This window comes from Fonsecaea monophora (assembly GCF_001642475.1).
Source record: "Fonsecaea monophora strain CBS 269.37 chromosome Unknown Scaff75, whole genome shotgun sequence".
NCBI classification, from domain to species: domain Eukaryota; kingdom Fungi; phylum Ascomycota; class Eurotiomycetes; order Chaetothyriales; family Herpotrichiellaceae; genus Fonsecaea; species Fonsecaea monophora.
The window spans coordinates 104,475-116,646 of NW_019174006.1; the positions used below are offsets into that span (position 1 = coordinate 104,475).

At 51.5% G+C, this 12,172-nt stretch overlaps 4 protein-coding genes across 4 annotated transcripts; 2 read left to right on the plus strand and 2 right to left on the minus strand.

Moving 5' to 3' along the window:
- Positions 1-221: 221 nt before the first annotated feature.
- AYO21_08555 (phosphoserine phosphatase SerB) lies at positions 222-1,673 on the plus strand (the record flags this gene model as incomplete). Its single annotated transcript, XM_022658498.1, has 1 exon — positions 222-1,673. The coding sequence occupies one exon, from the start codon at positions 222-224 to the stop codon at positions 1,671-1,673; it is 1,452 nt and encodes a 483-aa protein (XP_022509208.1).
- A 1,015-nt stretch (positions 1,674-2,688) lies between these two features.
- On the minus strand, positions 2,689-5,097 carry AYO21_08556 (hypothetical protein; the record flags this gene model as incomplete). The annotated part of the gene is made up of 1 exon (XM_022658499.1): positions 2,689-5,097. One exon carries the CDS (start codon positions 5,095-5,097, stop codon positions 2,689-2,691), a length of 2,409 nt encoding a protein of 802 aa, XP_022509209.1.
- Positions 5,098-8,569: 3,472 nt separating this feature from the next.
- AYO21_08557 (hypothetical protein) lies at positions 8,570-10,621 on the plus strand (the record flags this gene model as incomplete). The annotated part of the gene is made up of 1 exon (XM_022658500.1): positions 8,570-10,621. One exon carries the CDS (start codon positions 8,570-8,572, stop codon positions 10,619-10,621), a length of 2,052 nt encoding a protein of 683 aa, XP_022509210.1.
- Positions 10,622-10,910: 289 nt separating this feature from the next.
- On the minus strand, positions 10,911-11,954 carry AYO21_08558 (hypothetical protein; the record flags this gene model as incomplete). The annotated part of the gene is made up of 1 exon (XM_022658501.1): positions 10,911-11,954. The coding sequence occupies one exon, from the start codon at positions 11,952-11,954 to the stop codon at positions 10,911-10,913; it is 1,044 nt and encodes a 347-aa protein (XP_022509211.1).
- Between the last annotated feature and the right edge of the window lie 218 nt (positions 11,955-12,172).

A 12,172-nucleotide genomic window follows, 5' to 3' on the forward strand; every position in this document is an offset into this window, starting at 1 on the left:
CTCCATTGTCCCTCGATGCTGATCTGAGCCTCAATGGGTTGTTCCTGCATTGGCCTCGAGATGCTATGACGTCGTTTTGCATCCCGTCGATCGCACCCCTCATCCGTCCCTGTTACTCTCCAACGTCGACCTAGTGTGGCTTCAGGACACGGAGTACCTTTCGACCTTCAAAGCTGTTGCGCGACCTCTTTGCCATTTTAGAGAGTCAGCTCGTGCTCGCAATGGCGTCGCCTTCTCGATCTCACAAGCTCAGCTTGGGGAAGGACTCACTGGGCGCCAGTACGTTTCTCGACGACCACCTTGAATACAAATCACGCCAAACAGGACCCTCGGCGAGTATCGATGGAGTTCTGGAGCAACCACCTCGAGTTCCCCGAAGCGTCGTTTCGAACCTTTCTCTCTCGAGCGCGTCGAGAAGATCCATCAGTGCCATCCCCCCTTCACCGATAGTGGCTCAAGAGAGTGGAACTATTTACACAATATCCCACACCAATTGTGTTCCTGAGGTTGGTGATCCGGCAAGACTTGTCGCGACCATCTTCTACAACTCGAGTGCACCGCGACATCCCCATATCCACCCAGATCAATCTCCCCCAGCCAGACCGACAGATCCAATACCGGTTCCCGAGATTGCTGAAGGCTCCGCGCCGACAACAAGCATCTCAGAATATCCTCTGGAGCCGCCTGCACCTGAACCTGAACCTCTTGATCATCTGTACGGTGCCTACATATCTCAACTATGCTTGACCCATTTCCTCTCTACACTTGACAGTCTTCTGGTGCACAACACTCCTGAGGAAAGGCAACTGACTTCTTCCCACCGATGTCTGGCACCGGATCCATTCAAACCGAGAGTAATGGAGGTTACCTTTAGCCCTCCTCCAAACCCCGAATACTTGCCGTTTTCTCTCATCTCCAAGCACGAATCGATCTATAAATTCGAAAGAGAATGGAATTGCGAGGTCATTCTGCAGCCCTCCAATGTCTTCCGTCGACACAAACGTCTTTGCGTCTTTGACATGGACTCCACCCTCATCTGTCAGGAAGTGATTGACGAGATCGCCGCCTTTGTGGGCGTCAAAGACAAAGTTGCTGCTATTACCGAGCGCGCCATGAACGGAGAACTCGACTTTGCTGCATCTCTAAAAGCAAGAGTAGCGTTGCTGAAGGGTGTGCCAAGCGACGTATTTGAACGGCTCAAGCCCAAAATTGTCATCACCCCAGGGGCGAAAGAGTTGTGCAAATGCCTGAAAAGACTCGGTTTCACTCTTGCTGTCTTCAGTGGTGGATTCCAGCCTCTCGCGAATTGGCTTGCTGGGGAACTGGGGCTCGACCATGCGTTTGCGAATCACCTTGCGGTTGACCCCGACTCCAGCACACTGACTGGAGAACTCGAATCTGCGTACCCAATCGTTGACTCTCAACACAAGCGTAACTTGTTGATAAGCTTAGCAGCCAACAAAGGAATTCCTCTTGTTCAGACAATGGCGGTCGGGGATGGCGCGAATGACATTCCCATGCTCAAGACGGCTGGTCTGGGTGTGGCATGGAAAGCCAAATCCAAGGTCCAAATGGAAGCTCCTGCCCGCCTGAATATTGGTGAGAGCATGCTGGACTTGGCCTACTTGTTGGGTTTGTCCAAGGAAGAAATCGACCAGCTTTTACGGGACTAGATGGCGGTTCCAAAGAGGGTTGATGACGGGTATCAACGATGGATAGATAGTGTGGGAAGAGTGCACTTTATTGGCCAGCGCTTCAGCGAGTATCTGTTGGGTGAAGACTATCATCTGTTTCCGAGACTGCTGCATGGGAGAGGGCAGGTGCTTTGTGAGGAGAGCAGCTCCAGCTTTCAAGTATGTATTTGCTGCTTGGAGACGGAGTGGCTACGAGAAGACAAGAAATGAGAGCATGTCCTGTCGAAGAACGATATCATGAAACTGGTACCAAACAGCACAGCACGACTTTCCTCTGTGTTCCCTTCTCTGTTGTCCCCCTTTCCATCAATTTTTGAAGATGAATAGCTTAGGAAGAGGGTGGGCGAGTGAGAGTGGATGGGAGATCCAAAGTGCCACCTCCCTCCCCCCCCCCTCCCCTTCTTAACACGGTGGAACTACTATAGGTACCGGAGTACGTAGTCGAACTCGAACTCGAACTTGGTGTTATGAAACGACTCAATTCTATCATATCCTCAATCGGATTGGCGCAGAAGAAACAAGAAGAATACAAGAACAAAAGGAAAAGGAAAAGAAAGAAAGTCTTGTGCATGCATGTGAATCAAGTCTACCTTGGTCCGTACCATACCATACGTGTGGCAAAGTAAAGCGTTGTTGGCTCAAAACATAGGTACCCAGCCAGCCAGCCAGTAATTTTTGTCTTCCAGCACTCAAAAAACCTCATACAAGAAGCTTCACCGCGAATAGTACGACATTAAAGAAACGCTCGTTGGTATACACACACGTAGCCAAGATGCTGTCGCCTCATTTGACGCCCGCTGGTATTTCCAACAGTAGCTGTCCCGACCAAATCCTGTGACATCCCTCGACGTTTCGATATGGAGCCTCAGATAGTGCCAGGGAGAAATTCATCTTCATCTTCAAACGGATATCCCAATGCCGTTTACGACATCATGGCTTTGCAAACAATGGTACGTACCGGCCGCATCCGGGCTCACATCACTCTTCATCCCGACTATGAACCCTCTTTTCCACCCACGACCTGTCCATCGCCCTCGATAATGGTGAATTTGTCAAAGTTTGCCGTGAGTGCTAAGCTTTCAAATCCAACGTCCACCTTGTCGGATGTGGCGTTGCCCTTTGTCTGCTGAGCGAAGAACGAGTCTATGCGCTGCTGGGCGTTGACGGCTGCAGTCATGCCTTGAGACTCTTGGAGGACGAAGAGAACGACAACTTTGGCAAAGTCGAGCTTCTCGCTACTGATGGCTGTCGAGGAAGGTTCGGAGGCACCAGTGCTCGTTGTAGATGGCGATTGTGACGCCGTTGTTGTGGCCGAACCAGCGTCGGTCGTTGTAGTCGCGCTCGTGACAGACGAGGTCCCAGTGACTACAGCTTCTGTTGGGCTGACTGGCCCTACAATTGGTGAGCTCGCTTGGAAGACAATCCCATTAGAAGTCGAAGTTCCTGCGTCGCCACCATCCTGTCTCCTTTCGAGAGATGATCCTGAGCAGGTTGGTTCTGCACGCGCAGTTACTTGAGGTAGATGAGGCTTGTTGATCACATGCGGATTGGGCTCAAAGCCAGGTAGCATGATGAATCGTCTCGTCCTCCTTGTTCCCAGGTTTGGAACACTTGAGTTGAAGTCCACTAGAGAATTTTCACCTGTACATGACAGATTGTGGGACGAGAAAAGTGATAATATCGTCGAGATGTTGAGAGCGATGTCGAACCGCGTCTGTGCATCCGAAAGCGTTGGGAGGATCGAGAGCCCCATTGTTGCATTTTTGTACTCGTTATCCCCGTCATTCAACGTAATGGTCATACAATCCCCTGTGTTTTCCGACGTTTCACACTGGCTCCCGGTAAACCCGTTGGAGCAGACACAGACGCAAGCGTCGTTGCTCACTATGCTGGTGCCCCCATTGCGACAAGGATGACTGGCAGCACAGTTGCTGAGGCTGGCAGATCGGTGTTGTTTTGGTACAAGGATTAGGAATATGGGTATTAATACAGCGGCGGCAATGAGAATGATGATGACAACAAGGACGATGATGAAGATAGGTAATGACAGGCCGCAGCACTTCCGCCGTTGTTTTGTGCGGTGGCTTTTGGACAGATCGGTGGTTGAGGCGTAGCCATCGCCCTTTTCACCTAATGGCCACAGCGTATCTCGCTTCGTCGGGGTACCACCTATAGCTGGAGCAGGGAAAGCTGACAGCATGTCGGACATGGTCGAATGACGATTGTTAGGGCCCAGCTTTTCACCACTACCCCACATGTCCAACATGCCCAATCGGCTTGCAGTCTTTCCTCTGTCGAGATTGGCAGCAAGCTTTGTTGCCCGTCTGATCAAATCTGCCAGACTGGTTGTACTGCCGCGACTCTCGGCTTCCCTGACAGCATCCATGTCCAACCGAGGCGGTCTTCGATTGGCAGGGATCTTGTCACTCATCGCCGGCTGCTCAATACCCAAGCCAAGCAGATTGTTGGTAGATTTCTGGGAATGTGACGAGGCAGGGGTCTGGGTAAGAAGCATTCCAGAAGAGATTGTGTTCGGAGATTTGGGAGTCTGTAGATATTCTTTATCCGCCGAGGTAGAGGACGGGGATGTGTCAAATGGCATCCTAACAGGAGTGTGACTGCGCGAGACAGGAGTACCCGCACGCGACCCGATATGTTGGGTACCCATACCAGCAGCCACCGCTGCACTAAGGGCTTCCATAGTCGCTTTGGGGTTGATGTGGGTGGGGGGAGCAGGAAATTCCTCTGGGATATTCTGCTCGATCTGACTGTCTCGATTCCTGATAGTAGTAAGGGCTGGCTTGGCTCGTTTCCCGAGGCTTGCTTGCCGCACGACTTGTGGCATTGGATCTGGCGAACCGGCTAGGTCTGATTCATCATCATATTCATCTGGATCACCCGGATAGAACCGCTCCTCCGGGCCTAGAGCTTCACTTTCAGCATAAACAGAACCTGAATAGCGTTTGGACGTTGGGGTTGGGAATCCTCTTGATCTCGATCCGGGTGTTGTTCCGGGGGTAGCATATTCGTCAGCTACTGATGACATGTAGGATTGATGCATATTGTACTTGCGACCTGGCGACTGCGAAGGGTCATGTCTGATTCTTCCTGAAGATGGAGGTATTGGTGGAGCAATAGGGAATCGGAAATTCTGCACCAGAATTCCATTCCCTGTAGGTTTCTGCTGCTGCTGGCGAGAAGAACTGTCAAACCTGACAGGAGGAGGACCAGTGCCAACGCCGGCGGGCACTTGGCGGGCACTTAACTTGACATTCGGGGGTACTCTCACTGATGGATGTGGAGGAAACTGTTGGTATTGCGAAGGTTGAGCATAGTTAGGTTTGGAGTAGTGAAAGCGGGCTTCATGACTGGGTTGTGGCTGTTGAGTCTGGTAGGGATCCATGGCAGCTATTGCTTCGTATCTAGACCTCGATGGTGATTTGGGGTAAATTCAAGCGTGTTGGACTCCTTTGCCGCGTTTCAGCAGGACTTGGAGTTCTTCCAGGCTTTAGAAGTATGTAGGCATGTTCCTGACATGCGTGAGGAATTCAGAGAAGTTGACGGTGGCGCTGTATGTGACAAGTCTGTAGAAATGTCCGTTCGTGCAAGAAGACAAGACTACTCCCATTATGTCAGTATGCTCGACAAGGCATTCACCGTCCACTAGATCGTCTCCGGGAGCACTCTCGCTACATGACAAGGCTCGTCCGAACCCTTCGAGAATCGGCTTTTGTGCTCATGAAGCCGCGTACCTTGTGTGATCTGCTCTATCAATGTCTGGCCGCCTTCCTGCGCTCCTGCGCTTCCTTCTTGCGGAGTTGGTCGGATGTGCGGGAGTCAATGGATGGTTCGAGCGCCAGATCTCGCTGACTTGGGTTACGAATGGGCTGGGGAGAGGCTCAACCTAGGTGGATAGGCCGCAAAACTGGTTGCGAGGTGTGTGTCGGTGAAAATAAAGGCACAAAGAAGTTGCAGGCACCTGTCCGCGATGGATCGGATGAAGAGAAATCGAGCGCGATAAAACGAGCGAAGAGGTGAACGAATGTGTGGCACTTGTGCGTAAGGAGCGACGGGGAGAATTGCTCTGCAATGGAGAAATAGCAATCTAGGTATCTAGCGAAAAGAAGAGTCGATAGACATGCACCGAATCAGGCTGAACGAGCACAGAGTGACCTGAGAGAGGACAAAGACGAGATTGAGAAGGAGCGGAAAGCACGACCACAGGACGGCGAGCGAATGAACGGAAACCAACGTGTGGGAGAAAAGGTGATACAACAAGTGAGAGAGAAGCCGTGTCAGGAGGTTTGAAGCTGGTGCCAGCAGCGCAGACGATGCAGGCTGGTGACAAGGCAGTGCCTGGTACCTGGCTAACGGGCAGCGAATGGGGCGAGGCCTCGGTATCTCGCAGCCGATGAGGGGCCCTGGAGGCTTATTACGGTTGGGGCTATTCTTTATGGAGAATTAGCTTGCCCAGGCACAGGCACCTTATTGGCCTTTTGGGGGCTAGTTTAAACACGTTCGCCTGCAGACCCTTGAGCCGTTGCAGCCCGTTGCTCCACCTTCAAAACTCGGCTAGACAAGGACCAGGGCGCAGTTCTGAAACACCAGCCTGCCGTCCATGCGAAGTGTCCTGTTCCTTATTCCTTGTTCCTTGTTCCTGTTCCTGCATGGAAACAATCTCAGAATCCTTGGTGTGATCCTAGATATGTCGGCGACGAATCATGCAACTCATCCGAGAAACTTATTATCTGACAGGACCCTCGAACTTTCCGTCACAATCTTGATGCTGGCAAGGCTGTTCCCGAACACATTTGATCTTGGTCTACGAGGCCTACCCCAGAGTCGTCAAACCAGATGTCGATCGCACATGGGCCAGGGTGAAGGCTGAAAGGTATCGATGGATGTCAAGGGGCAAATAATAGTGGTGGCTTAGACCAATGACAAAATGGTGGCTATCGAAGGCTTGCTATCCGTGAGACATCCATTGAGTCTTGTACTGAGTACGATTACCGAGTACCTACACTGTCTTGCCTGTAGGAGGAGGTACGAGGTACATACTCCATTGTTCTTCGACACTGGTGGCTCTCTACATATCTACCTATGTACATACTTATATTCAAGACTTTGAGTCAGAACAAGCCTCGATCTGGCGAGTCAGATGCGTGGTCCATCGATGTGGCTGCTCTTTAGTGCCATGAATGGCGTGTCGCTGCGCGGGACTGAGATAATAATACGAGCATTGACAGGGCTAGTGAGGCTGCGATCCCGTAATTTATTAATTAATATCCGCAAGCCCACCGTGTCATGGCGCTCATTGTGCCTGCGCTCGCCGCTCGTGCTCCATCTTCGTCACACTCCGTGAGGTACTCGTACATAGTACTCGGTACATACGTCTGGACGCAATACACTCTGCAAAGTAACAGTGGGGAGGTTGTCAAATTAGATAGTCTACAATCCTCTTTCTCCATGGGTACCTATATATGGGCGAGTAGAAGGTACTACTTCCTCCTTCATGTAAAATAGACCCCGGCCTGTTCTGACACCCATCTCCACCCTCACCACTTGATCAAGATCAACCCAATCTCCATTGCGATGATCTCATATCCACCCCTCTATCGCTGTGCAAGGATTTATTCTTGAGCAGTGTGGCAGTTCGTGTACCTAGTATCCCACGAGTTCTCGAGTGTTGTGCTAAACCAATACTCAACTTTGGTGTTGTCTCTTCTTCATGTCACATCATAAGCGCGCACATTGTAGATGGGCATATTGAGGTATCTCCCTGCTCCAGCGACAAACCTCGCCAACATACTACATGCCCTGCTTTTATGCACCATAGGCCACACTATTGAGCAAGTTCTCGGGTTCGATATACATAGATCAAGCAACACCTGGAGCGGGTTGCGGCTAACGGCTTCCGATCTGGCGAATGAGGCTAATGCCTAATTCTAGGTACCATATCTCACGATGTTGCCTCGCTTGCCCTGTGCTGCAAAGATGGTTTAATGTGCATGGGACTGAGCCAACTTGTACTGCCTCATGTTGTTGTGTGGTACAATGACCTTTGTGTGCGCAGCTAGTCTTGGGCTTCCTGCGGCCTGGCCTGGCAGTCTCAAGTGCTGGATCGATTGCCATGTACCAACCATGCCGCAGTTTGATCATACAAAGCACCTTCAAATTTTGCCAACATGACCAACACTCCTTTCAGTGTCTCTTCATCATGTTGACTGCGATCGCTCTTCCCGTCAATCAAGTATGCCGGTTGCCAAAGACACGCGGCTGCCAGGGCTTGAGCCATGGACCTTCCCTTCCAACCTGTGTCATGGCATGACTTGTCAACATCTCCCTTGACCTTGTCCCGAGACCTATTCACGCCTCCGTCTCCTTCTCTTCATTGTCTGCCTTTGGCTGCAGATGTCCGCTCCTTGTCTTTGGGTACTTCTTTTGAGGTCGAATTGAGTTTGGGTGTTATTGCATCTCTTTCCTCTGAACCCCTTCCTCGGTATGGATCATTCACCTGGCTCTTTGCCGTCCAGCGACTCTTCAGGCAGGTCAACGCATTCTGGTTATCCTCCTGGGACTCCAAAGCGTAAGCGATATCCGCCTCGAGCTCATCAGGTCGAGACGAGAACCTGCATCTTACACTGTACTAATCAGTAGTCCTTGCAGCACCAATAGATCCTCCTCGGCGGCGGTCCTCCTTATTCTTTTCTAGAGTCTTACACCCTTCGCTTTCCTCGAGAACATCTGAAGGACATAACAAAGACGTTGGCGAAAACCAGAAGCCCTTCCCAGACGCAGTATTGCCTAACACGGGTCGGAAAAGAATCCAACCAGGCTCAACAAGGTCGAAAGTCATACCTGGTCACGTTGGACAAATGCAAAAGCTCATTCAAAGTGCGAAAGCTTCATTCCGCCTTGACGCCCGGTTCGCTGCCTCTCCAGTTGGCTCTATTGATTCTAGATTACCCCCAGGTCCTGAGAAGCGGGACACTTCTAATGTCAACCCTGGTCTTGTGGGAGCTACTAAGAAAGAAGGCTTAGAGACATCTTCCAAGGATTGGAGGTACTCTAGAGCCCCAAAGTCTGTTGCTGAATTTGACACGGATGTCAGAGAACCTTTCCCTGAAGGATCTCCACAGCTTCCAGATTTGCTCTCAGTTGAGATGGACCATTGCAAGGTGTTGGCTGCTGAGCCTCCCAGCAGCGGATTTACTTCGCCTGTCGATAAGGGAGATTTCTCGCTTCCCCTCAAGGATTCGCCCAATTTTTCCTCATCTCCCGTATTGCAAGTGTCGAGGATGTCAGCCGACGATCACGGCGACTTATCTCCCGCAGGACGTCTATCCATCACTGACTTGGAGCGGCCATTGACCCAACTTCGCGTGAGTGCTGACTATGAAATGGATATCGGTTCAGGAGAAGAGTCACCCGTCGTCAGTCATCTCCAACGGAAGTCAATAGACGCAGACGGACAGTACAGAGAGTCGCAAGCCGGTGCAGAGGACAGATTTGTTCTGTCTCCGACCGTGAGAAAAGCAGCAGACTCGGCGAAGCGGAAGCGCGTAATATTTAGCGACATCTTTCCCAAACCCCCAACGCACAGAGGCAGTGATGGCACTGCATCCTCTTCAAAGAGATCACAGCATACAGATGGCAAACCATGTCCGGATCCTCGTCTGCATACCCGTGGGCCGACGGTATTATGCCCTGATCCGACTGCTCACTTCAAATCCCCAACACCCAATGGACTTGGACATCATAACACCACCCTACCTTCGAATGTACAGGGGAGGTGTGAACGCCAGCACGGCGCTCCTCCAGGATTTGGTAACCCGCCCCTCCCTTTCAACCGCGCCACTGCGACAGGCAGTCCAATGCCATTGTTGAAAGCCAGATCACCAGCAGTCCCCCCCAGAGCAATGACCCACAGTCCATGGTATCCTCCGCAAAAATTCACCCAGCCTCGATCTCAACTTCCTATCCATAAGCACCGGAGTCGGCGACATGTTGGTACTGGATCGGAGCATTTCGAGCCTGGTTGGTATTATGCTGAGAGCCCTTACCAATCCACAAGGCCGGGACCTCCAATGTACTCTTTCTCAACAGCAGCAGCCAAAGTTGTCGGACAAGACCCAGCTCCTGATTCTAGGATTCGAGATTCGTACAGAACAGATACTCTCACACCACTGGCAAGACCTGCTTGTCGATTCAGGAAAAATGGCATCAATGCTCTTGCCAGCGCTCGTGGAGTCGGTAAGCACTACGGCGGGCCTTCATACCTTTCGAGGCCCCCTCAGCGTCGCATGCAGCCTCGGAGGTCACGTTTGCCGAACAATCTGCAGTTCAGAAGCAGCCCACCAAGATGTTTGGCGGAATCTGCACCAGACCCGCAACGAAAAAAGAGGTCGAGAGACACCGAGACGCCCACAAGTGAGATCCTCGAAGACCAAATAGCAACGGAATCAATTGACCCAAAACTGAGACTGGAAGAAGGCGAAGAAGTCATCGAAGTCGACGAAGAGACTCAGGCAGCTGTCCGTATGGGCCTGTTCGGTGCTCCGGACGCAGCAGCTAGCCATGACACTGGAAAAGGTATGAAGGAGCTCAGCCCACACGTCGGGGTCTGGCGAAAGGGCACACGACCTTCTGTTAGCAGGAAGAAACGGCGGCCTAGTTACTGGGACGCAGATTTAGAGGAGGTGATGCGAAGTCCCGCAGCAAGGCACGTGGGCTCGTCACCAATCAAAAAGGACGATGTAAGATCTGAGCGAGCTGGGGTTGAATTCCATGCCGACAAGGAGAATCAGCTGCTGCTGACCGACGAATCACTCGAAGATGAGTCGACCATGGCAGAAGGACCGACTGTTTTGAAAGAGGACGCGTCGATGAAAGACCAGGGATTAAGTGGCGTTATTTCCCATTACTGATAAGGTGAGCTGCGAGCTGCGATGGTTGATGGCTGGAGTCAAATACATACTGGGATTCGATTGGTATAATATTAATCCGTAGTGGTACTATCGGAATGTACCGCCATGCAGGCCTACAATCTGACATTCATTCCTGACCAGTCACTTTGATAAGATCGCACATGGCTTGGTAGAAGCTGTCTTCATAGGAGCCGAAGCTCCCCTCGGTGCCTCATCCTCGCTTCGGGGCGTTGCAGAGAAGCCAGCCGGTGCCTTGTTTTGGGCCCTAACATGGTGCAAGAAGACATGGTCAGCCAAGCTTCAAAACCTTGGATCGTGGCTCAGATCGCAGGCTTGCTGTTGGAGGCGAAGCGGACAACAAGGATGATTTCTTGGCCTGCGTTGTTTGGGACTTTGCAGACGAGATTGTACGAGTCATCAGAAGACTCTCCGACTCTTGGCCCCCTGTGGTCTTGGACGCCAGTAGCTTGCTTTCGAAGTTGATATCATATCTGCTTTCAGGCTCATTCGCGGTGGGAGTTTCGTACTCATCCGCAATCTCTAATTGGCGCCGAAGACCCCATATTTCCTCTTCCAGCTCTCGCAATGTAGATGTGATGTTCAAGATTTCAGGGATCGTTGAGGAGACCGCTGCGGTGAAATGGGTTTGACATGTGCGTAAAGCGGGTGGGATGAGGATGCCGTACCATTTGAGAGGGTCTCTGGATGTGTCTGACACTGACGAAGTGATTGAGATACGGTAGAGGGGTTTGGCTGTTGGCTCCTGGACGTTCTCTTCCGAATCATCCTTGAGGGTTTCCATATCTTCATTGCTCCGTGACAATGATCTGGTCCGTCCAGCTGGAGTCTTGCCCGTCCTTGTTCCGTCGCTGTTCCCTGCCTCAAGGGTTTGTTCTTCCTCTTCCTCGGAGTCGTCCGCCTTCCAACAGCTCTTATGCAGCATGCTGTTTCCTTTCTCTTGGATCTTTGCTACCCTGTCCGCTTTCATACGCTCGTCGAAGCCTTCCTCGCCATACCTCCTCCCAACGCCCAAGGTAGAATTTGCATTGCGATTCGCCTGCGCGAGTGCAAAGAATCCCTGTGAGAAGTCCTTGGAGAGCTGGGTGCGAAGATTGGTATAGGTCTCCAAAATCGTCAAATAAGAAATGAGAAGCGCGTCTAGCCTTTCTGAGAGGAGTTCTTCAGGAGATTTTTGGTCTTTGGGTTGCTGTTGTAGATCAGCTTGCGCCTTGTAGTCTGATGTCTCCGCTTCGACAGGGTCTGGTTGACTGCGAGAGGTGTTGCTCGGGGAGCTTGGACGCGAGACCGGTGGAGAGGGAATCTGAGATGCCATTTCCTATTCCCTTCCCAAAGTCGTCTCAAATGGCGTTGGGATGTGAAATACTGAGTGTAATTCCAGGTTGAGTGTGACGACTTTGATGGCAGCCTCGTAGAACGAGATCTCGGTCGTTTCGGAGATTTCAGGCCGAGCATTGACGCAACCCTGCGGCGGGATGCGCAGTTTATTTGATTTCATGCAACTTGTAATTGTGAGAAGGCTCACGAGTCTAC